This window comes from Dioscorea cayenensis, chromosome 7 (assembly GCF_009730915.1).
Source record: "Dioscorea cayenensis subsp. rotundata cultivar TDr96_F1 chromosome 7, TDr96_F1_v2_PseudoChromosome.rev07_lg8_w22 25.fasta, whole genome shotgun sequence".
Classification (NCBI taxonomy): Eukaryota; Viridiplantae; Streptophyta; class Magnoliopsida; order Dioscoreales; family Dioscoreaceae; genus Dioscorea; species Dioscorea cayenensis.
In genome coordinates this window covers 28,128,560-28,155,341 of record NC_052477.1, presented here as the reverse complement: position 1 = coordinate 28,155,341, position 26,782 = coordinate 28,128,560, and the positions used below count along the sequence as shown (strand labels likewise).

The following is a 26,782-nucleotide window of genomic DNA, read 5'->3' as shown; positions in this document are numbered from 1 at the left end:
AATTCAATTCTCCTTATGGTTATATTTCAGATTAAAATTCAACGATTGGAAATCATCTCTCTTTTTAATTGTGCATAAATAATTATACAGTGTAAAATAAGATATATAATATTTTAATCTGAAACATCCAATCATGATCATCATAATAAATTTGCCAATCACAACCATCAACTTGATTTTTTATTTCTATTAGCACTCTATTGACACCCCAACTATTTATTCTACCTGCATGTACATGGTTTCATTACTATTTATCTACGATTGTTATATCGGTTTGTGTTTATGTCTCTCAATCTCTACCTTTCTCCCATATATATAATATTAAATAGTAATTTTGGAGAAGTAAGGCTGTGACAATTTTGTTATTTTTAAGGGAGGCAAATGAAAAATGCACACTGAATACATATGGGCTGACCTTTTGGGCCGTTGAAAGCCCGAGTAAAGAGTCAAAGTTCCGGCCCATATTAGAGCTTCGGCCTCATTCATTGCTCTATAAATAGAGGCAAGCTTCTCCACACTTCGAACACTAGAACATCAGCTCCCGGGCTTCGATTTGGTTCATCGGCGATGCAATGGGGAGAAGTAAGCGTCTCGATCCTTCGTTCGCTTGCAGTTCATTCTACTTGATTGATTGATTCCATTTTCTAGTGTGTTGCATCTCGTTTGTGTGGAGGTTGTTGGTGTTTTTTTGGTGTTTGGATTCTTATGTGTTGGTTATTGGATGTGTGGATTAGTTTCTAGGGTTTAATTTGCTGTGAATTCTGAATTTTTGATTGTTTTGATTGGATTTGATGGTAAGTGTAAGTAGAAATGGGGTTTTAGATGGTGAATTATACGTCTGATTGGAATTTGAATATGTATACATGATAACAAGAGGTGATGGATTTATTTGACGTTTCTAGCTTGCTGTGATTGTTTTGTTAGTGAGTAGCCTTGAAAATTGAAATCCTGAAGTATAAAAATTAGGTTTTTTATGTATGGTTTATGGCAGATGGAAGGATAGATGGATAGATGGATAAATGGATGCTTACATGCATGCTTGTATGTTTGTTTGCATGCATATATGAATTTAAAATTTTAAGAATTTAGTAGTTATCTTGCCAAATTCGAAGTCTTTGGTTTGCTATTCTATTAGAAAGTTATCTTGCCAGATTCCTGGTTTTTGTTCTAACTTGGAGATTTCTTGTCTTAAGTTTGCAAGATTTCACTGTGAAATTCTGAATCAATTCTACTTAAGGAAGTCCTATTTTCTGTTTAATTCCTTCAGACTCATGAGTTCATGTCATTTCTTTGAATGATCTGATTGGCTTATTGTCACTATGTATCATTTGAGGCTTGGATCACAGAGATGAATAAATTATGTCAATTTAGTTACAGACAACTACGTGGAGAATGTTGCTTGCGGAACTTTTCTCTTAGAATTATTAAACTCTTGTTGCTAAAATGTGGGATTTAATATTTATCTGGGATTTAGTCTTCAGAGAGACCATGTTATTTCGCTTAATAAATTTGGATACTTAATGTTCAGGACCTGCTAGATGTTATCGCCAAATCAAGAACAAGCCGTACCCAAAATCTCGATATTGCCGTGGTGTTCCAGATCCGAAGATTAGGATCTATGATGTTGGGATGAAGAAGATGTTGAAATGTCCAGAAGCTAAACCTTATGCAGCTACACTAGCTGTGCATGCATGGCTTACACGTTAACAGGGTTTAGTCTTTTCTCTGTTATGTTGAGTCAACTATCTTAGATTATTATCATGTTCTATTATGTAGGTGCTTGTACTGTTTAAGTTATCACGTGGGTTGTGAGTTGGCTTGCATTTGTTGGCCATCTCTATATATGTATGTTGAATGGGGTGAATGCAAAGTAGATCCTTTTTGGAATCTCATGTTGAGAACCTAAAACTGAGTGCCTTGCCTTCTCTTACTCATACTTTCTTTTCATTACTCTACAAACATTGGTATCAGAGACTTTGTTTCAGTCCAGTCTTGAAGGAAAATGGCTGCAAATGGCAGCGGTGCTGGCTCTTCTCAGACCAATGTGCCTCCTTTTGATGGAGAGAGTTACAACCTATGGAGCTTGAAGATGGAGACCATTCTCCTCTCTCGTGATCTATGGGGCATGGTTGAGAAGGGATATAATGAAGAAGAAGAAGATGAGCACAAGAGAACAGAGAACATCAAAAGAAATGCAAAGGCTTTATGTCTAATACAGCAAGCACTTGATGCAAAAGTTCTCATCCGAATCTCACAAACAAGGAATGCAAAGAAGGCTTGGGACATCTTAAAGGGTGAGTATCAAGGCTGCACCAAGAGAGCTGCTGCCCAGCTTCACTCTCATCGACAAGACTTCGAGAATACACGCATGAAGAATGGAGAAAAGGTACAAGACTACATTAGCAGAGTGCTAACTGTAGTGTACCATATTCGAGCCCTGGGAGAGGAGCTCGGTGATCCAACAGTTGTTGGCAAGATCCTCCGGAGTTTAACTCCAAAGTTCAGTCATGTGGTGTCCTCCATCATTGAATCAAAGGACCTGAGTTCTCTCACCATTGAAGAACTTAGTGGGTCTCTCAGAGGTCATGAAGGTAGATTGGATCTTGAACAAGATCACATGGAGGAGAAGGCTTTTTATGTTAAGCCAGATTCTGCTTCAGGTGAGAGCTCTTCGAATGCAGGAAGAGGGAGAGGCCGAGGTAGCTTCAGAGGTCGCTCACGTGGTAGAGGAAGAGGGTGAAGCTCAGAGACTAAAGCCTTTCAAGGTAATAACAAACCTAACAGAGCGTTAGTGCAGTGTCACAACTGCAAGAAATTCGGTCACTATAAAGCTCAGTGCTGGTACAAGGATAAAGCTGCGAATGTTGCTGAAGAAGAAGAAGAGATTACACACCTTTTCATGGCCAGTGGAGTGTCAAGCAATGAATATGAGGATGTTTGGTTGCTTGACAGCAGATGCTCAAACCATATGACTGGTATGAAGAGTATCTTCAAAACTCTTGACGAATCTATACAACAAACGGTGAAGATGGGTGACAATAATGTTCTTAAGGTGGCCGGGATTGGCTCTGTGATATTTAAATCAAAGACAGGGAAGCTAAGGGAGCTTGGTAATGTCCAGTTTGTCCCTCAATTAGCCCACAACCTATTGAGCATAGGACAACTATTAAATTCTGGATGTACTGTGATGTTCATTGGTAAAGAATGCATTATCAGAGACAAGGAGTCAAACTCTCTCCTTGCTCGGGTTCAAATGACACATCACAAGTTGTTTCCTCTCTCAATTAATGAAGTAGGGTCAGCTCATGTTGCTTGCAAAGAAGATGCTTCTGTACTTTGGCACATGAGGTACGGGCACGTGCACTTTAATAGACTTCAACAACTATCAAAAGGACAGCTTGTCCAAGGATTGCCTCCTAATATCTCAACAAGTCCATGTGAAAGCTGTGCGCAAGGGAAGAAGACAAGAGCTTCATTCCCAGTTGAAGGTGCAAGACAGGCCATGCAGCCACTGGAGCTTATACATGCCGATCTTTGCGGCCCGATGCAAACACCAACCCGAGGAGGTAATATGTATTTTATGCTCCTCATCGATGATTGTACAAGATATGCATGGGTATACTTCCTGCAGGCTAAGTCACAGGCCTTTGAGCGCTTCAAAACATTCAAGATAATGGTGGAGAAGCAGCTCGAGCGGTCCATCAAGGTTTTGAGGACCGATAGAGGGGGGGAATTCACCTCCGGTGAGTTCCAGCTATTTTGTGAAGAGAACGGCATCAAGCGTCAACTGACAGCTCCTCACACTCCGCAGCAAAATGGCGTTGTCGAACGGAAGAACCGGACGGTCGTGGAGATGGCGCGCTGTATGCTGATGGAGAGGAACGCTCCTACTGATTTGTGGGGAGAAGCTGTCTCCACTGCTGTTTACTTGTTAAACTGTTCCTCTACTTCAGCTGTGGCAGATGGCACTCCATATGAAGCCTTAACTGGGTTCACTCCTGCTGTCGATCACCTAAGAGTGTTCGGATGCCTCGCGTTTGCATATATTCACCCTCAGCAGCGCGGGAAGCTGGATTCAAAAGCCGAGAAGTTGATGTTTATTGGCTACAGTGGTGAGTCAAAAGCCTATCGTCTCTTGAATCCGTTGACTGGGAAGATTATAGTAAGCAAGGATGTGACTTTCCATGAGGAAAAGTGTTGGAATCCTGAACAAAAGCTTGATGCAACACCGTTAGCTACTGATGAAGATGCACATGAGTTTGATAGTGATGATCTTGATACACAGCAACCCAGAGTTGAATCCACAGAGTCTCCCTCACCTGATGATGACTCACCAGGTTCTAGAAATTCAAATGATGGGCATGGTGTTTGATACAGAACATTAGAGGACTTGTATGAGTCTTGTGATTTTGCACTCTCTGTTACTGACCCAACTTCCTTCAAAGAAGCCTCATAGTCCAAGGCTTGGAAGGATGCAATGGATGAGGAAATTGCCTCAATCCAAAAGAACAACACATGGTCCCTAACAAGGTTACCAGAGGGTAAACAAGTTGTGGGATTGAAATGGATTTATAAATCTAAGTATCATTCTGATGGTTCCTTGCACAAGAGAAAGGCTCGCCTAGTAGCGAAGGGTTACTTACAAGTGCCGGGAGTCGACTTTGATGAAGTTTTCTCACCGGTCACTCGCATGGAAACAGTTAGATTATTCTTAGCAGTGGGAGCTCAACGCAAGTGGCCAATATTCCAGTTAGACGTAAAGTCGGCATTCTTGAATGGGGATCTTCATGAGGAGGTGTATGTGGTACAACCCGAAGGCTACGTTCGAGAAGGAGATGAAAAATCAGTGTACAAACTTCATAAAGCACTCTATGGATTGCGTCAATCCCCGAGGGCGTGGTACAGTAAGGTTGATCTTCATTTTACTAAGATGGGTTTCCAGAGAAGCAAGAATGAGCCCACTGTTTACATGCAAGTGAGCAAAAACTCTGACATTTTGCTTCTTTGTTTGTACGTGGATGATATCATCTTCATGGGGTCTTCAATGGCAATGGTGAACAAGTTCAGGGAAAGCATGATGAACACCTTCGATATGACAGATCTGGGTTTACTCCAATACTTTCTTGGTTTGGAAGTAACACAGAAGAATGGAACCATCTTTGTGAGCCAAAGAAAGTACGCAGAAGATTTACTTAAGAAGTTCGGCATGAGCAATTGCAAGCACATGACTACACCTCTGAATACAAATGAAAAGTTACAAAAGAATGATAGTTCAGGCCTTGCAAATGAGAAAAAGTATCGACAGATGATCGGGGGGCTACTCCATCTCACACACACCCGACCAGACTTGATGTTTGCTGTTGGGTTAGTCTCTAGATATATGCAGCAACCATCCATGCATCACTTTGGTACAATAAAACGTATTATGCACTATGTCTCCGGTACAGTAAAACTGGGTTTGAAGTATGAGCATGTTCCCGAGTTCAAGCTAACCGGCTACGTTGACAGCGACTGGGGCGGTTCCGTCGATGATCGGAGGAGTACCACAAGTTGGGTATTCAACTTAGGATCCGGGGCAATAGCTTGGGCTTCAAAGAAGCAGGAGATAACGGCCTTGTCGAGCACTGAGGCCGAATACATCGCCGCCACCTCTGCAGCGTGTCAAGCCATCTGGCTCCGACGACTACTAGCGGACATGAGAGTAATACAAAGCAGCACTATTGTCATTCACTGCGATAACCTGTCAACCATCTCAATTGCGAAGAACCCAACGCAGCACGGAAGAACCAAACACATTGATGTTCGTTTTCACTTCATTCGCAGCCTTGTCTCAGATGGAATAATTAGTTTGATTCATTGCAGCACCAATGAGCAGGTGGCTGATATACTCACCAAGGCGTTGGGAGCAACAAAGCATGAGTACTTCCGAAGCATGCTCGGAGTGGGTAGCTTCTGAACAAGGAAGGGTGTTGAAATGTCCAGAAGCTAAACCTTATGTAGCTACACTAGCTGTGCATGCATGGCTTACACGTTAACAGGGTTTAGTCTTTTCTCTGTTATGTTGAGTCAACTATCTTAGATTATTATCATGTTCTATTATGTAGGTGCTTGTACTGTTTAAGTTATCACGTGGGTTGTGAGTTGGCTTGCATTTGTTGGCCATCTCTATATATGTATGTTGAATGGGGTGAATGCAAAGTAGATCCTTTTTGGAATCTCATGTTGAGAACCTAAAACTGAGTGCCTTGCCTTCTCTTACTCATACTTTCTTTTCATTACTCTACAAACAGAAGAAAGGAGTTGATGAGTTCCCATTATGTGTTCATCTGGTCAGTTGTGAAAAGGAGAATATCTCAAGTGAGGCTCTTGAGGCTGCTCGGATCGCATGCAACAAGTACATGGCTAAGTATGCTGGAAAGGATGCGTTTCCATCTGAGAGTGAGGGTGCATCCTTTCCATGTTCTGCGCATCAACAAAATGCTTTCATGTGCTGGAGCTGATAGGCTGCAAACTGGAATGAGAGGTGCATTTGGAAAGCCTCTGGGAACTTGTGCAAGGGTGAGCATTGGCCAGGTTCTTCTGTCTGTTCGTTGCAAGGATAGCAATGGCCATCATGCACAGGAAGCTCTGCGCCGTGCCAAATTCAAGTTCCCTGGTCGTCAAAAAATCATTGTCAGCCGAAAGTGGTATGTGTATTTTACTGCAACTAATCTTTCAACTAATTATCGGTAGCTGAACTCGTATTAATTCTTTTGCTATTCATATATTCTTTACTTTGGTATGCCATATGCTGCAAAGGCTGATTGACTTATACCATTCGTTTTCAGGGGTTTTACCAAATTTAACCGTGCTGACTATTTGAAGTGGAAGAGTGAGAACAGGATTATACCTGATGGTGTAAATGCAAAGGTTTGTTCTCTTAATTGAGATTCTTGTTAGCAACTTGTTCTGAATTGCTATAGCAGTCCAGCCTCATTGTTCTTCCATGTTGTATATTTTTTATTCTTTTGCTGTCATGTATAAAGTGCGTAAGTACAACTTGATTTGTTGATGTGCCAATTTAACTTAACCAACTGAACATCAATTACATATATATATATTCCCATGTATCATTTTAATTAACAATGATAATAAAGATGCAAATGTACTTTTAGTCCCTAAAGTATACTTGAAGATTCATTTTGGTCCCTATATAAATGTTCATTTTTTCCTGTTGTGTAAAAAGTCTTTTTGAATAGGGACAAAAATTGATCATTTTTCTCATAGATAAGGGACCATTTATGCACTTTTTTGTTCAAGGACCCAAATGTAACTGTTTTTGGGTTTATGGACCAAAATAGGTATAGTTCAGGAACCAGATGAGCACCTTCGCTGATTATAATTGGTTGTATGATACACAAGCCTTCATTAAGCAATAAGCACACAATATATTAAGTCTATATTCGGCTACCTGCTTTCAGATGAGTTTCATCCGTGTGAAAACTAGTGTTATTTGTCTGAAACCATCATTTGTTTATATTACACAACTTAAATATTCATATAATTTATTAATAAGTCCATATGATCTTGATCTCATGCATTTTGACAGCTCCTGAAATAGTTCTAGTATCTGATCTCCTTGTCCTAACATTCATGCAGCTTCTTCGTAGCCATGAACGTCTCTCAGATCGTCAACCTGGCCGTGCATTCTTGCCTGAGACTATTTCCCAGAACTGAATCAGAAAAAAACTACATCAACTGAGTCATGTAAATACTTATAATTCCATCAATTCTGTGAAATATGTACTTGAGGATGTCGCCTGAATCGTCAACCCGGTAATGCAATCTCGGCAAAGACTATTTCCCAGAACTGAATCAGAATAATACATGAACTGAATGATCATATAAATACATAGAACTATATATATATATATATATATATACCTATGCTGCAATATGTACTTGAATTTTGGTTTGTCAATAAAATGTGAGAGGACATATATATGTTCTAATGATCTTCTGATTCAAACTGTTTTTCCTTTTAGGTTTATCATGGATGCTTGTTGGTTCATCACTTTATTAATTTGTTATTCTGTTTGGTTTTGTGCCATTATTTACTGTGTTTGGTCATCTGTGTTCCTTGTTGGTTTAACTGAAGTTGTCTTATGATGTATGGAATTTGAGTTATTCTACCAAATTTTTTTAATATTTACTTTAAATAAATAACTGTGTTTGTTATTAACTATTAAAAGTTAATAAAATGAATAACTGCAATTTTTTTAATGATAATTTACCATGCATAGTGAAGGTATTCTGTTTTTTCCCAACCTCTCAATAAAAACAATATTATTATTGTGAGCTTGTTATTTATTTATTTATTTATTTATTTATTTTTTTGATAAATTGTACAATAAATTCTCTAATTAGTCATTATATTAAATAGGGAAAATTACTTGTCACCCCTCGTCATTTTCAAAACTTCCCAAAAACCCCCTCCAACTTTTGCACACCCCGGACAACCCTCTGTTATCTTTTACATTCCCTTTAACCCCCCGCCGGTAAGTTGAAGTGGGTCCATGATATGAAATTCCTTTTTTTGCCCTTGCAAAAGGAGGGAAAAAAAATGAGCGTCAATCATATCATGTCCGAACTTTATGCATAGTTTTTCCAATGCCTCCCGCTTGCTTTTTTTCTCAAACAAAGTTTAGGGTGCTCATATCTTGTTCTTCTTGTTCTTGTTCTTATTCTTGTTCTTCTTTTTTTCTTCTTCTCATTTTGGTGTACTCAATTTTTAGCTCTTCCGATTAAATTATGGAGAGTTTTTGTCTTTGTTGCTAGATACAAGAGGATCGAGTCGTAGCGTCCAGGGGACGGTGAGTTGCGTTTTAGACATTGCCATCCCTTCCGGGTCCGCAAGTTGTGTTGTAGCCATTACCACGCTTCGGTCACAATCGCGGATCGTCGTAATGAATCTGTCTGCGAGTAGGCATTGTGTATATACTTCTTAGTGTTGTTTAAATATTGAACTTTAGATTTAAATATATATGTTATGGTTTAAATATTGGTTTCTATGTTTAAATTTGTTCTTTTATCGTTTAAAAGCGTATTTTTTTATCCGCTTAAAAATATACAACGCGATGGTGGCAGGGTCTCAGTGTAATTAATGCGCTTCGGTTACCCAAGCGTTTCCACTGCCGTCGCACATAAAAATCGGAAGCCAAAGCGGCAGCAGGCTGTTGGATTTCGCAGTATGAATTGGAAGGAAGAACCATTTCGTTGAACATACTCTACTGGCGCAACCTCTCCTCTTCCTCTTCCTCTTCCTCTTCTTCTTGTGTGATGGTCATCCTGTCGAGTCGAATATTTGGTGTTCACGACATTCGCTCCATTCAAACCACATTTTTAAGATCATAGACTTTTTACAGGATGTGTCATGATTGTTTTCACTTTCTTTTTCTTGCCCAAGTCGAAATGCTCGCCTTCTTGCTCTACTCTACGGGTAAGCAATGACGGAAGTGCGTTTCGCCTTGGGTCAAGAAAAGAAAGTTTCACTTACAAGTTGATTGCGGATGATTACCAGAAGAAGGTTCATCACATATCCTTTAAAAAGAACTTGATCTATAAAAAAATGTGGTCTGACTGGAGCGAGTGTTGTGGACACCCTATTTAAAGGTGTACTTGATCTATAAAGCAATGACTGTCCGTGATGGTTACGTCGTGTGTTAAACGGAGAGTTTGAAGCTTAAACAGAGAATTTTAGTATTGTCTTACATTCTATTTTTATCAGAGATTTATACTTTAAGTAAAGGTCATTTGTAATTACGCTGATATTTAATAATAAAATGAATGTTGTATTGTATTGTATTAAATGTATTTTTATCAGAGATTTGTATTTTAAGTACATTTCATTGTAATTACGTTGATACTTCATAAGAAAATGTTAAACTGAGAAAATGAAATTTAAACAGGGCAAAATAAAGTTAATATTGAATAAGAATGTTATCAGAGATTTGTATTTTAAGTAAGTTGATATTGAATAAGAAAATGAAATTTAAACAGAGAAAAATCAAGTTAAAGGGAGAAACTGATACTTAAACGTTTAAATATTTTAAACAAACAAACCTATTTGAGCATCACCTTGTGATAACTTTTCAAATTTAAACAGAGACATAACAATTTGAGAAACAAAGAACGACATTGTAAACAATACAAATAGTTAAACAATAATCGATTTACTCTTTAAACAATGACAATGGTGTTTAATCACATACATAAAGATGTTTAAACGGTTTACATATTATTTACATGATATAGACTTTAGTTAAAAAGTTAACCGTTATTTTAAACACTATATGTATCTGTTTAAACATAAAAAGCTTGACGTTTAAACAGAGACTCATGTTGAGGTGAGAACTTTCATTCGAGCGATGACAATATGTCTTCCTCGCGACATTGACATATATTTCACTTTTTGCCCTTGAGATGGAGGAAAAAATACTGCCCAATCACATCACATCACGTCTAGTCTATCCTCTATGCATACAACTGTGCACTTTTTTGTTTGCCTATCTGACTGATGTTTGTTGTTTACATCTTCTTTTTCTTCTTCTTCGTCTTCTTTTTGTTCTTCATTTCATTTGGTTTGTACGATTTGGTTTTCGGCCGGTATATTATGGAGAATTTTTGCGGTATTGCTAGATTCAACGTGGGAGGGAAGAGTGCTAATGTTCACGGCTCAGACTTCTTGGGAGTTGGTGTTAGCTGAGATATGTGAGCGATGGGGTCTCGAAGTTTCCCTTGTCGAGGGTGAAGTTTATCACACCGGATGGATATAAAAGCGGTTTGTCAATAGAAAAGCGATGTTGACTTCCAGTCGAATGTGTCACGTGCACTCCATCTTCAAATGCGGTGTAGTTGATCTTGTTGTCGAGGAGCAGACAATGTGCCATTCATGGAATCCTAATGAAAATGAGTTTTACTCATTGTAAGTTCCTTCTCTTTTATTTGATCCAGTTGTATGGGTTCATTATTGTTTAAATATGTCAGTTACTGCTTAACATATTATACTATTCATTTACGTTAATTGGTAACGGTTTAAGTATTTAATTTAACATTTAAATATTAGCATTATCCTTTAAATATTATATTCTCCGCTTAATATATTGATCTTTTCATTTGACTGAAGTGTTGGCAGGAATTCAGATTCTGCGAGTGCTCCCGTTCAATCCCATGGTGACCCTGACGGTGTGGGATGTCTTCCTTCCTCGTCAGATCATTCTGAAGTGCTGTCGTTGGATATTGGACAACGTTTTGACGGTGTTGAACATTTCAGGGATGTACTTCGAAATCATGCAATCAAACGGAATTTTGACTTCAAATTTATAAAGAACGAAAAACATCGGGTGACTGTGGAATGCGCTGCCGATGGTTGTCGTTGGCGCCTTTATGTTTCAAAAGAGTATAATAAAAATACTTTCAGAATCAAGATAATCAACCCGTCACACACTTGCGGTGGTGGCATAGGTTCGGCGTCACATCCGAAAGCGTCCAAAAAATGGGTAAGTGCACGAGTGATTCAGAAGCTCAAGGACCGACCCTTGTACAAGGCCATCGACATTCAGAAGGACATGTTGCTGGAACATGGTGTCCACATACCATACAAGCAGGCTTGGTTGGGAAAAGAGCATGCCTGGGTGGTCCTCGGCAGCGATGACATCTCCAGCTACGATCGCTTTGCTTTTGGTATGTGGATAAGGTGGCTGAGACAAATCCCGACAACGTTGCGATCGTGGAAAGAGACGGTGATCGTTTTAAACGTGCATTCTTTTCTTTCGGTAGCGTGTATTGTGGGATTCAAGAGGGCTTGCAGTGCCGTCATTTTCTCGATGGTACCCACCTCCTTGGAAAATATCGGGGTACACTACTGGGTGCCACAGGGAAAGATGGAAACAATGGTTTTTTCCACGTCGCCTTCGGTATAGTCGACAACGAAACCGATGCCAATTGGACTTGGTTCATATCTAAGTTAGGCGATGCTTTATACGAGGAAGGAGATTATCATGAGATAATTACCTTCGTGTCAGACAAGTCGAAGGGCTTTGTAAACGTAATTGCGAGAGTCTTCCCTTCTTCGCCACATTCATACTGTCTTCGATATTTGGAGGCCAATTTTATGAAAGCCAATATCAGACTTGGGAAGGCATTGAGGGAGGAGTGCTGGTCGATATGCTTCCGCATTGTGTGGGCATCCATGGCTAAAGATTTTGATGATACCGTGAATGAACTGCAGGCCACATCACCCGAAGCTCATCAATGGTTGATTAATAAATCGGATATGGCACATTGGTCGAATTATCTGTTCAGAGGTGATCGTTGGGGTGAGATGTATTCAAATGTCGCGGAGTCATTCAATGCTTGTATCAAAGAATCTCGTCATTTACCGGTGACGAAAATGGTCGACTCCATAAGGTCTGCGAATTTTGATTTACACTTAACATTTAGTGTTACCCTTTAAAATGTTTCCATCTTTGTTTAATTAGACTTCTCCAACATTAGATATTGATCTTATCGTTTAACTTTTTACAATAATGTTTAAACATGTTTACGAATTATTTAACCATCACTATCTTTGTTTAACGTTATTTGCAGGTTCAAGTTGATGCGCATGTTATGTAACCGGCGTGAGCAAGCGAACAAATGGGAGACCTACTTATGCCCAGATATACATTCGAAGGTAGAGATAATTGTTGAGGATAGCCGAAATCTTTGTTGATCGACCAGTGCAGCAACTCTGTAGATCTTGCCATCAGAACTTGTTCATGTCGAAGGTAACAAGTTTATGGTATCCCTTGCAAACACGCTTGCGCTGCAATAATGCAGACATACACCAACGTTCATCGATTTATTAGCGGCTACTTCACCGTCGACAATTACAAACCGGCGTATAAGGAAGCTATATTCCCCATACCCGACGATGACAGGCCTTCAGACGGAAATCGTGAGCTTCGTTTGCGACCGCCTGTGACGAGAAGGCAACCTGGGCGTCCTAGACGAAAAAGGATCGAGTCGCAAGAGTTTGATGTCCACGAGTTACATTGCAGCCGTTGCCATGGATCCGGTCACAATCGTAGATCTTGTAATGAAACTGTCGCCGACTAGGCATTGTAAATAAGCTGACTTCTAAAGAGAAACAATTTGAATTGATTTGCCAATTTTTTTCATATATTTAAACTCTTATTCTTCACAGTGTTATCGGGTTATTTAAAAGCAGAGCAGTGTTATGTTAAAGCAGAGAACCTGTAATTTTAAATGTTTCAAACTGATATTTAAACGATATATGGTAAAGTTAAATAATTAAAATGAAATGTAAACAATCACACGCCATGGATCCAGTCACAATCGTAGATCTTGTAATGAAACTGTCGCCGACTAGGCATTGTAAATAAGCTAACTTCTAAAGAGAAACAATTTGAATTGACTGCCAATTTTTCATATATTTAAACTCTTATCCTTCACAGTGTTATCAGTTATTTAAACAGAGACAGTGTTATGTTAAACAGAGAACCTATAATTTTAAATGTTTCAAACTGATATTTAAACGATATATGGTAAAGTTAAATAATTAAACTGAAATGTAAACAATCACACTGTAGATTAAACAATAAAATGAAACTGAATGTAATTTAACCTGCTTTACAATTGAAAACAAACAAAATTTACATTGACATGTACAAGTCATGTTCAACGAAAAATGAAAACAATGAATTGAATTTTTCCTGGTTTACATTCGAAAACAAAATTGATGTTGACATATACAAGTCATGTTCTGCGAAAACAAAATTTAACCCGCTTCGGACGACCCCCCTTTCTCATGGACGCCGGCTGCCCTCCCCTCCTTAAGTATGTGGGTAACATACTTTAATCTCGAGTGAAGGCATCCGTCTGCGGTGAGCCGTAGCTTCTCACCCCAAAGTAATTGCTCGATAAAAGCGCGATGACATAAGCGGCGCTAATCGACGCTTCCTTGTTTTTTTGCGTGGGGTTTCCATGTCGCATGCGAGGTGGGTACTGCGATCGCCGACTCGCCGACTCGCCGAACTCCATATCGACAGCCGTGTCGAATAGATTCCGCTGTCGAGATATGCAAGTTGAGATTAAAATACCGAATTAAATAACAAACACTATCAATCGGACATAATTAAAGAACTTACCATGTCCGACGCGTCTTTTTCGTACCCCGCGCATGAAGAATAATGCCTGTATTCTTGTTTGTCATTGTCAAGGACGACGACATGGAAGTGACCATTCATTATTATCGGGAGGATGACAATTTGAACTTCATGCAAGCTGCCTGACGACGATCTCCGATCATAGCCATAGTTGTCTCGTATGCGTCGTCACGCTTTGACATAAACAAGCGCCAGACGGTGTTGTGATGGAGGCGTGCTTCTTGTAGGGATATGGCACTTTGCTCGCGACTTTTTGTATTATGCATACAAAAGCGTCCCATCACATCATCTGTGACCATCTCCTTCCCCTCAGCGAGTGTATAAATTGTACAGTGTGGTCGCGACAACGTCATTCTTCCACATGACGAGTCTTTGAGATTAAAGCGATAACAGATATAATTAGACCATATTCTAAATATTTAAATGATATTATCAATGTTCAAATGATATTATAAATAATTAAACGTTAAGTAGAAAACTTAAACGATAACATATAAACATTTAAACACTATCAATAGAAAGTTAAACACTATAAACAAAATTTAAACCCTATCATGAAAACTTTAAACTTACCTGTCCATACGGCAATTAAGGAAGATCCTCATCAACTCCTGCTCGTATTTGTTAAGACGAGATTGACCAACCCATTTTTTCTTCTTCGGAACGAAGACTTGCCGAGCCGTCTTGTCCCATTGTTGATTGGCCTTGATCATCTCTCGCGTTGCTCGGTCGGGGTCTTCATGGGGCACTTTCGTTGAGTCTTGAAGGTGTTCAGCACCAGCCGCATCTTCCTTCGATGCGGGGACGACGGCGACAGCATCAACCGCAGACACATCTTTACATGGTTCTTGTCGTTGTAGGATTTTGTCCTGCTTCGATGCGGTACAGTCGGCCACGGCCACGGCAACAGATTCAACTATCTTCTCAGTCGTGGCCATGACAACAACATCATCGGGAGACAAACCCTTAGCTTGTTCTTGTTCTTCAGGAATTGTGTCCATCTTTGATGCCGCAATCTCGACAGCAGGTTCCACCGGGTCGGGGATTTCGTTAACAAGAGAGTTAACGATCTTCTCATCCGCGGCAACGACCACATCATCTACGATGTCCTCCATCGTCATGGCCATGTCATCAACGGTGACGAGACTCGATGCGACGATCGGCCGCCGATGGTTTTGCTATTGTTTCATCGTCGGTACGGTGGAGACGAGAGCGATGATTGTTCTCCTCTTTTTCGTAAGTCTCTTCGAATGTGGCCGTCTTGGAATGGCCACCCGATGATGTCGTCGTCGTCAAATTTCGGCGCCTCGTTCGTCTCGGGTGCTCGAGTTTGTTTGGAGGGGACGGCGCGATCGATTGTGAACGTCCCTTCCGAGCCTCAACACGAGTGACAAGTCGAGGAAACTTCGGTCATCAATATCTAGCACGCCTGCATAAGAGTTGTAGTGAGATCTTCGCCTAATGTCGCCGGTGGGGATGCCACGGTCGGAGGGGCTTCCATGGTCGGGGGAGCTGCCACAATTGGGGGAACTGTCGTTGTCGTGGTAGGGGTTGTTGCGATCGGCGTGGTGGGGAGGGCTTCTCGGCGTCGAGGAATGCGTGCGCGTGGTGGGGTCGGAAAGTCACGAGACGGGGTTGAGCGCGCACGATAGAGGCCGCCTCTCATCCCCGCCTTTGAGCAAGTGGTTCGGGAGCGATAACATCCATCCGTCGGTTGGCCCCTAACATATATTTCTTCTTGAGCACTCACGGAACTAGCTCGAGAAACTAACATATGTAAACCAAACAATTTCAGTGAAATCATTCGGTTTAAACTATAACAACTAAAAGTTAAACATAGTTTTTTTATATTAAACATTATCGAATTTATTTAAAGCGGAGAACAAAATGTTTTAAACCTTTATTAATAATTTTTAAATCATGTAAATAAAAAATGTTTAAACATTAAAGACTTATATTAAACATTGTCCATGATTTATTACCTCTTTTCCTTTCGACGATGACAAGTTGGTTTCTACCGTACAGCTTGCTTTCAGGTAACTACTTTCACCGTAGCACGGCATCCTTGGGATCTTGCGAATCGGACTTTTCTTTTCCCGTTTCGGTCATTCAGTAAAACCATACGTTAAGCGTGACCGAGCACCCCTTAATATATCTCGTGTTGGTGCTTCTTCCGACGCATCTATCTTGCAGCTCGAGTGCTGCTCGTGGAATGTCCTCCATCGACCCGCTAGTGCGTCTCCTGCGCCCATACGTATCGCCCCCATGGCGGGTAGATCATCGACATAATCAACGATCCGGTTCGGAACCGAGCATGATGTATTTGGGAAGAGGGATCGTACCACGTGAGGTACACCATCGGGAGTTTGACAAAATTTTTCTTCTTCCCCTGCGTCGAACAAGTTGCACAAGAGCGCTCTTGATGGAGTCTCTGTGTCTCTCATAAGTTTTTGATAAATACCTACCTTCGAACACTGAGCGGATTTTATTCTTCTTAAACATGACTGCGTCGCCATCACAACGCAGACCAAGAACGAGGGCCACATCTTGAGGCCTGAAATTCAGAGCTTTCCCGATCCCGAATTTATTAGTGCGGCCATCGTACCTTTGCAATAGAGAATCAAGAAGGGCCCTCTCTTGGTAGATAGCTTCGGGTTCGAGTGAATCTGCAAGCGAGTGTCCTTCGGATGATCTCCGAGTGTCGAGGGGTCGTGTTATCTTTTAATTCGACTAAGGTCTCCACTCACGGGTGTCGAATAGCATCGCCCATTAACTAGGTTGACCGCCCGTAGTCAAAAAGCTGCTGACAATAACAACACATTAAGCGGAAATATAAGATTTTTAAGCGGTAACCTTCGGGTTCTTAAAGCGGAGATATCATTTGTTAAAGCAGAGAACTAGTTTATTAAGCGAGAGACAACAAAAATTTAAAGCTGTAACATCTCATTTGTTAAAGCGTAAACCCTCATTTTTTTAAAAGCGAAACCATATCAAATGAAAGGGGAATTATACATTATAAATATTACACAAATCATAACAATCGACTATTTCCGATAGTGTATCTGAGACGAAAGCGCAAAACAATACAAAACCCTAGCTAGAAATCTCCCATGAGACTAACAAAAACCCCAGAGAGAAATCCCCCATGAGACTTCAATATCTTCCAACAAAAATAGGAGCACAAAAACAAAAACCGAAAAAAATCTTTCTTTATGTAGAGCAGTTAACATAAAACCATACTCAATACCTTAGTTTGCAAACTGATGAAATGCCAACTACTTGCGCGGGGGACTTCTCCTTCGAGATGCTGGTGGAAAGGGAAAAGCTGCAATTACAGAGGCTGCGCCGGTAGAGACAACTTCGGAGACAGCTTCGGAAATGGTTTAACTGAAGACTCTAGTTGAGAAAAAATAACTAAAAGGCTCCAGTAAATTCCTCTCTTGGGGTTACCCTACGGAAAACCCCCACTTCCTCTCATACCGCCGAAATGGCTGCAGTCACGACTCCCCATGCAAGGGCATTTTTGTCCATAAAATTTTAAAATAACTCTATTGACATCCGTTACATGCTTTGGGGGGTTGAAAAGCATGGAAATAAAAAAGAATGGTTTTTTGGGGAGTGCAAAACTAACGGGGTATTTTTAGCAATAATGCAAACTTAGAGGGTGTTTTTGGTAATTTCCACTATTAAAAATCCAAATATATTTTGAGAATAAGATATCATGTATACTTCAATTAGCATTTGTTATATAAGTCTTTTATTTATTTGCTTCTACTTTGCCATTAGATTTTTATTGATGAACATGCATCATGACCTACTCTTTTTAGTACTCAAAATCTATGCAAAATCAAAACATGTAGTGGATGTATTGAATTTTTTTGTCTCACTATTTATTGAATATATTTATTATTCTTGGTTAGCAAGATATATATATATATATATATATATATATAATCTATATTATTTTCTGGTTTAACACATGCAAATGTTCAACTTTGGTTTATTAATTATGTTATTATCATTATTATTAATTTTTTTCCGACAATAAGATTTTTTTTTTAAAGTAGTGTTGAATCCGGAGGAAGCTTCATATATCATTGTTTTCTTTGTTTTAAATTTGATGATTAGTTTATGTATCAATTAGTGCTGTTTATAAAATCCAGGCAAGTGTTGATATTTTATCTTCATTTACACTTCTTATAATTAATAATTATTGATATATATATATATATAATTTATTTATTAAAAAAAGTTACTCTTAACTTTTGATTGAAGAAAAATCGGTAATTCATAAAATTTGTTTACGTACATAGTTACATGACTAAATATAAACATGTTAATTTTATAAAGTTATAAAACAAAATATGATTTTTATATAGTAAATCAATAATTGTCACCACGTTAATAATCGAGTGATTAAAAGTATTTAAGTGACTCTATTCTAATATATATATAGTCAAAGTGCAATAATAAAAATGTGTGTATTTGAATGACTTATCTATGTTATTAAATAAATAAGTTTATTAACAATATCTCATATAGAAACACAAAAATATAAGTGATATTTATATCTATATATATAGAGGACCAGTAATTTAGGGATGTCTTTAGATTTGTAAAACCCGGGACGTCTCATAACAACCATTAGATTATCATCTAACGGTTGTTGTTTTATTATAAATACAACTCTAAAAAAATGGGTGTTAGTATCACTAACCCCACTTCGGAGGTTAGTAATGAAATAGCAGCTCGTTAGATGGGTAATCTAACGGCTGTTGTGGAGACGTCACTAAATTCGTTTTTTTGGAGATATCTCCAGAAAACATATTGTCATGTGTGTATATATATATATATATACCAAAAGTTCGGGAATGAATATGTATAGAATAAATAAATTTTACATATTTTTTTAAAAAAATTAAAAATTGGCAATAACTTTTTAGTTTATTAGTATTAACCCATCAACTCTTTGAGTCATTGTTGAAGACATGGGCTCATATAGAATGAGATCACAAGTGTTGTAAGATAGTAACTCTACGTTTTTGTACACCTTTAAGTAGTTTGTCCATATTTCAAAAATATATATATTCACACATATATATAATATTTACATAAATACCAAGAAGATTGCATACATTTTTTTATTTCAATTCTTAAGATAAAGCATAGACATAAAACAACAAAGATTGAGATTGTGTCACTTTTAATATGGTTGTATATGTATATTTTTAATATATATATATATATATACACTAAAGATTTTTTTTGTTTATTAGCACTGGGTCCTTTTATGTAAGGTATTTGTATCTCATTAAAAAAATAGGTTTAAATTTCAGCTTATAAAGGGTGAGAACACGGTTTAAATATTAACTCTATGCTTATATATGTATTTGAGACTTAATTTGTCCATATTCGTTCATATATATAAATATTATAAATATTTTAACCCCATAAATTGAAATACCACATAATGATCAAAGCCTCAATAATGGTATACATACATATATATATATATATATAATATAAAATATAAACTTTATTAACTATAAAGAATATATATGTATGTATATATATATATATATATATATATCCAGGGCCAAAAATGGAAAACCATCATCACATGATGCAGTAATAATCCCCATTCTCCACCCACTCTCACGGCCTTACCCCCCTTTTTCTCTCTCTCTCTCTCTTTTCTCACTTCCTTCTTCAAGACAAGAGAGAGAGAGAGAGAGAGAGACTCATTTTTATATACGACGACCTCCATTGCCTTCTCCGCGCCTTCGTCTTCACCGCGTCGTCCGGATTAGGGTTTGCAATCCAATTTTTCTGTCCTCGACACAATCTCACTCGAATTTGCTTTGATTTGATCCAAATCTCGCCGGTATCGGTGCTGGTTTGCTGCGTTTTCAGGGGATGGAGTCTTCTGGCGGGAACTCGGAGGGTTACCGGCTTGCAGCCGGCACGGCGGGTTCTGGTGGTTCCCGGCGATATGGTGTGCAGTTTTCGGCGTCTAATTTCATCCAGGCTCGGCTGTCGGCGTTGTTGGAGTACACCGGGATTCTTCGGACGAGATCGGGGCATTCTGAGTCCGAGAGCTTGATCGGTGGGGGTGGTGGTGTTCCTGGCCAGCCGGATGATCCTGAGGGCACTAATGCTGCAGGGTGGAGAGGTGTCGATAAGGATTATTGGTGCTGGAGATCAGGAGAATGTTAGGGTTGGAATGGCGGTGGGTGGGGGAGGGAGGGATTGCTAGGGATGCTATTGGTGAGGTTCTTGGTGCGGAGCAGGTTGTGATGCAGGCGGAGCGGCAGGTCGGGAGTGGTGGGAGTGATGTAGGTGTTGGGGAGGCGCTGAATACTTCAGCTAATACTATGCCGTTGTCAGTGCCAGGGGCTAATAATGGTCAGAGCTCCGATGGGGAGGGTAGCCCTGCGGCCGGAGGGAATGGGAGGGATTCTTCATACCAGAGGTATGATATACAGCAGTTAGCGAGGTGGGTTGAGCAGGTACTGCCCTTCTCGTTGCTCTTGTTGGTGGTGTTCATTCGGCAGCATTTGCAAGGTGTGTGGTTGTTTTATATGTATATGTGATCCCTTTGTGGAAATTATAGTTAGAATGACATATTCGTAGTTACTAGTGGTGTCTTTGGATGTTTGCTGGTTGTTACTAGTGGTGTCTGTGATTACTCTGGCTGCTGATTGTTTTCCTTCCTGACTATGGTGCTGTGCATTGGTAGAAGTATCTCTGAGGTCATGATCAGTGTTTTACTCATCTTTATAAATTTGATTATATCTTTTGGGAAGAATAAGCACGTCTTGAGTGTCTGGTTGTTTGGACTAGGAAGGTCTGATGAGACTAATTACTGTGCTTTGTTAATGTATTGAAAATGGTCATCAAATTGTGCATGGCCACGTTGGTCTTTTGATGTGAATCCTGGTGAATGCTAAGGAGTAACACTGATCTCAAATTATATCATCTTCAAAGTTTAACATGGATTTTACCCTATGTTATGGTTGATTTTGAATTAATATATGAGATCTCCTGACAGGTCTTATGCTTTCTAAATGTATTGAAAATGGTCATCAACTGACATCTCATTTTCACATTGGTGTCTCCCATTTCCATAACCTAAATATGTACTTGTGATCAACTAAACTTTTGTAGTTGTACGTGTCAGTTGATGTATGCTTAACCTTGCTTTGTTTTTTTTCTCTTCTTCTTCTTACTATAATTGAATTATTAATTCTTTGTCTTTTGTAAGGGCTGGCAGGTTTCTTTGGTACAATCTGGATTGCTGCTGTGATGTTCAAGTCAAATGATATATTGCGTAAACAGACTGCATTGAAGGTTTGATATCTCCGTCTATATTAAGCTTATATTTACATATGTGATGCAGAATATGTCCACATGTAACCTATTGGTCTGCTGCTTCTGCACATTCCTACGAGGAATATGTCATGTCCTTTCTGGTCATGTGCTTTCCTTTTCTTCTCAAATTGGCACATTCTTATCAAAGTTTGCTGGATAGTGGTTTTTACATTTTTCTAACTATTAAATTTCAGATGGAAATGTGAAGTGGTGGAATTCTAGTCTATTTGTTTTTTCTTTTCCTTGTGCTTATTATGTTGCGATGTTTGAATTAAGGTGAAATTTCCCTCTGGTTGATTAGGATGGTTTCTTGTGCTTTTCTGATAACGTTTAAGAAGACATGGGGTTGAGCACATCATCCTTGTTTGTAGAAGTCTTTTTCTTTTGCATAATAATGGACTATTATAGGACATTGTATGTTCTATCTGTATCATTTGGTAGCTGTATAGAGCTTAGTTGTTAAGCGACCCTTCATGTGATATCGATCATTTTTGGTGCAGGGGGAAAGAAAAATTTCTGTGCTTATTGGGATCACCCTACTTTTCATGATTCATGTCTTTTCAGTCTACTGGTGGTACAGGAATGATGATGTTCTACATCCATTGATCTTGCTCCCTCCAAAAGAGATACCTCCATTTTGGCATGCCATATTTTTAATTATGGTTAATGGTATTGCTTAACTTTATGCACTATTGTTGTCTTTTTGTATGCTTAGGACCTTCTTGTTCTATATTTTAATACCAGTAGGTGTTGTAAAGAAGCTTGTAATCCAATCCGTTACGTCTATATCTTGCTTTATGCGTTTGATAAATACCTCTGGTGACTTGCATGAGACATTCATGTCTTACTTATGTTCATGGGTTCTCAGTTAATACGGAAACATTTGTTGGCTTTGTTCACTTGGTACTTTTGGTTAATTTTTTTATTGACATATATCCATTGGCTAGCTCTTATAATTTAGAATACTGTTTTAATTTTGGTCAATATTTCGCATCATGAGGTTTAAATAGCTCATAAATTTATAATCGATATATTTTAGTTGCAATATATATATATATATATATATATATATTTTTAATTTTACTGTATAAAAGTGCAGTTACATGCACCCTGATGCATCTAAAGACATAGAAACCATGTTTCCACCACATCTTCATCCCCTTGACACCTGCAAACCCTTATGGATGTGTTTGAATCCATTATTATTTTATTTTATTGTTATCATTATTTTTTTTTATTGCTCTTGTGAAGCTATCATGTAACCATTTTGAGGGTATAGAATTCTCTTTTTCTATCTTATATTTACAACCGACCTAGTGCATTTGAGGAGCTTCTGGTTTGTTGTTTGTCCAGACACAATGGTGCGCCAAGCTGCAATGGTTGTCAAATGTGTGTTGCTGATGTATTACAAGAATAACAGGGGTCGAAACTACCGAAGACAGGTAGGCAGTTTTCTTTTCCTTGTTGCCATGTAATATACACCCTTAAGGGCATTTTTTTGTGTATAACTCTCTGAATTTTTATTTCTTGTTTATTTATTTATTTATTTATTTTGTATATGTTGAGGAGTTCATTATTTCTTTGTAATTTCATATAACCCTTAGATTATATATATATAATTGTATATAACTCCCTGGAATTTTCACCATACGTGTGGGTAACTTCCTGAATTACGATGAAAAATATGAAATATTTGTGGATATGCTGACCAATACTATTAGTTCTTCCCCTCCAAAAAGGCCTTTTTGATTTAAATTAACAACCTGCCCTTCAATGCCAATCTTCTACACTTAGATGAAAAATTCCTCCTTTTGCTTTTTCCCTTAAAATCAAAGTTACTCCTTTTGCTTCCTGCCTCAGATGAATGTACCCACTTTTTACTTCTTCCCTTGGAATCAAGCCTTTTCCTTTGGCTTCTTAGATTTAAGTTATTTTCGCTGCTTTAAATCATCACCTTGGCGCAATATTGAATTGTCATGTCTCTAGTTAAAGCTAAACCATACTTAAAGTATGGATTGGGAGTTCTAAACTTATGGTGGGGAGGTAGTTAACAATAAAGCTTTTAGGAAGTTACATGTAATTACTAATTACTAAGAAATTATGGATTTCTCTCCAGTATACTGAAAATATCATGGTGTATTATGAAAAACATTTTCTTAAATAAATCGATATTCAGCTAACCATGCTTATGTGAATTCCTTCTACTATGAGAATATGAATGAAATGCACTATTTGTTAGCATTTCTTGATGAAAATGTCCTTTTTTTTATAGGATGTAAAGGGGTGTTGCACCATGATGGGTTTATCTTTTACATTATGACATTTAACTGTAATTCTCAGCACATGATTATTGATTCTCTGATTTGAATGCATGCCTGTTAGATAGAACTTCGCCAGGCGTTCACCCACCAGATTTTGATATTTGAAAATTTAAAAATTTTATCCAATTTATATTCAGGGGCAAATGCTGACGCTTGTGGAATATCTTCTTCTTCTCTATCGTGCATTGTTACCAACGCCTGTTTGGTACCGATTCTTCCTCAACAAAGAGTATGGGAGCCTCTTTTCCTCTTTGACTACTGGATTGTACCTAACCTTTAAACTTACATCAGTTGTTGAAAAGGTATGAATATTTTTGTTGATATATTTAATTTATTGTTGCCTTTCATGTAAATACCTACTATTGAGGACCATGATGAATACTGTTTATTGTCATAATGAAACCATGGTAAATATATTTACTGAAGTTTTTTTTTTTCTGAACATGTGTTACAGGTTCAATCATTTATAACCGCATTGAAGGCATTGTCACGTAAAGATGTGCATTATGGATCTTATGCAACCGCAGAGCAGGTAAAGGCAGTATATGCATTAGAAGTTCCATCACACTTGCACGCATAATTTTTCTGTGTTCACCAGGTGTTTTTTTTCTGTGTATGTTCCATCTAATGCTTTTTGTTAACCAGGATTTTTTTTTCTGCATATTTTCCATCCAATGCTAAGGCGTCAGTCAAGGCAACTTTTCCTAGCTAAATTTCCCAACTAATATGCGGAATTTCTTTACCCAAATGGATTTTTTTCTGTTTACTTGGAATTTTTTCCCAACTAATATGAGAAATTGCTTTAATTTCTATGATTCTGTGGCATGTTCACACACACGACTTTGTCTTTTATGTGGAATTCTTATTTCTCCATTTTCCCGATCCACCATTAAGTCCTCTGTCAACACAACTATTCCCAACTCATACGTGAAAGTTCTTTATGTTCCGTGTGACCTCTTTGGACTGTATCTGTTTCTGTAGCTTGCTCTATGTTTGACTTGACTTTATATGTTTTGCTTTTATGAATGTGAGGTCCTCTATTATGTCATTAACTCGATGCACCATGCTCGTCTGAAGTCCAATCCTCACCATTGGTTTGTAAGGTATAGGATTGTATTGCCATCTGATTATTTTCTCTGGTGATACAACCTGTAGAATGATTATGTGGCTTAAATCTAAGATGCAACATGGACTATGTTGCTCCTGAAACAAACAGTAGATTTGCAAGAAACGTAGATGTGAACTTTAAGGAATTGAGCTGCCACTGGTAGAGCTGCTGCAAAGCAGATAGTAGAAGAGTTCACACTACATTCTGAGCTAAGTAAATTTTCTTAGGGGTGAGGAGAGATTGGGATGAGAGAACTAATGCACTTCAGTTTTCCAGCTTATGCCAATGCAGTCAGCATTACATTAGCTTTTTAATTGTGTAATGGCGTCTTTCAGAGGCAAACTTGCAGGAATATTATTACCAGTTAACTTTTCAAGGCTGCTATTAGTACTTTTAACTATCATTTTGCCATAACAGTTTTCATCCTGTCCCTTTCAAAATAGAAGGAACTTTATGGAGAATAAATGTTTATCATACTTTAATATAATAGCTTTCACAGTTGTTCCTTGGACTTGAACTTTTAAATCAGATACTGTCATGCACTCATTGTTATGGTCTCTGATGCAGGTTATTGCGGCTGGGGATCTGTGTGCTATCTGCCAAGAGAAAATGCACGTTCCTATTCTTCTTCGTTGCAAGCATATATTCTGTGAAGACTGTGTTTCTGAATGGTAGTGCATCTCATACTCAATTTTCTCATAGTCACTTAATTTCCAGTTGCTTAACTTTGACCAGGATTTCCCACAATACAAAATACAAACCTACTTCTTTTTAAGGCTCTTGTTTTAGAGACATGCAAGAATAGTTTCATTTGTTTGACAAACAGACATAACAATGCCCATCACATTTCTCATTCTTAATCAGGTTTGAGCGAGAGCGCACCTGTCCACTATGTCGGGCGTTGGTAAAACCCGCAGACCTTCGATCATTTGGTGACGGCTCAACAAGTCTGTTTTTCCAGCTGTTCTAATTTCTGAATCACACTTTCAAACCCGAACACAGTGACACTCTGATAGGGAAAGCAGTGTGGTATGGGATGAAAATTTCCCCTGATGTTTATCATGCAGCTGAAGTTTATTTCATCAACACATCTCTTGGATTTGATTCCCCCACTAGTATTTCATAGTATTCATTGGCGGGTTTCTTTCTCCTTATGAAGGTTGTATTTTCAATGAGAGAAAGAGAAGCGGTTGCTGGTGGTATATATAACATAGAAGGGCAAAAATTATATGAATTCACGGCATGTTGTTTGCTGAATTGAGAAATGTATAGAATTGTTTTGTCACTGTGTTGTTTCTCAATGAAGATATCTTCAACTGGCAGTGTAAATGTTTGGCGCTTTTCTTTCATTCTGTCTTCCTTTTTTTTTTCTTTTTTCTTTTTAAATAAATTTATGCTTAAATATTGTTCATTTTATTATCAAATTTTATGTTCTCAGGGCTGCTTTTGCCGTGGAGAGCATCACAAAAGTCCGGCAGGTTTGGACTTCCCTCTTACTTTATTTTATTTTGTTGGGCATATAATTGAGTTGATATGATTAGGTGTAAAGAATTTGCTTTTTTTTTTTTTTAATAAAAATAGATAAATCACGAGTTTATTAAAAAATTTGTCATATTTGAAACTAAGCGAGAATCTTCAACATCATGTTAAAGATTTGAAAATGAGTCTTTTTCTTAATATTATCGGAGTTAGGATTGAAAAAATGTATATATATATATATATTAAATTGTTTTGATTTTTAAAGAATGGATAGGCGAATATTTACAATAATGTTT

General features: G+C 38.2%; 1 protein-coding gene across 1 annotated transcript; it reads left to right on the top strand.

Annotated features, from left to right (window-relative positions):
- Positions 1 to 541: 541 nt before the first annotated feature.
- Positions 542 to 26,232, top strand: LOC120265411 (RING finger and transmembrane domain-containing protein 2-like). Its single transcript, XM_039273305.1, is given in 14 exon segments — positions 542 to 582; positions 1,529 to 1,633; positions 6,289 to 6,425; positions 6,427 to 6,686; positions 6,828 to 6,909; positions 20,522 to 20,537; positions 20,652 to 20,771; positions 21,481 to 21,557; positions 22,079 to 22,247; positions 22,932 to 23,020; positions 24,037 to 24,201; positions 24,354 to 24,431; positions 25,575 to 25,678; positions 25,872 to 26,232. Coding segments are annotated over 14 exon segments (1,518 nt in total). The 5' UTR covers positions 542 to 572; the 3' UTR covers positions 25,978 to 26,232.
- The last annotated feature ends 550 nt before the right edge of the window (positions 26,233 to 26,782 follow it).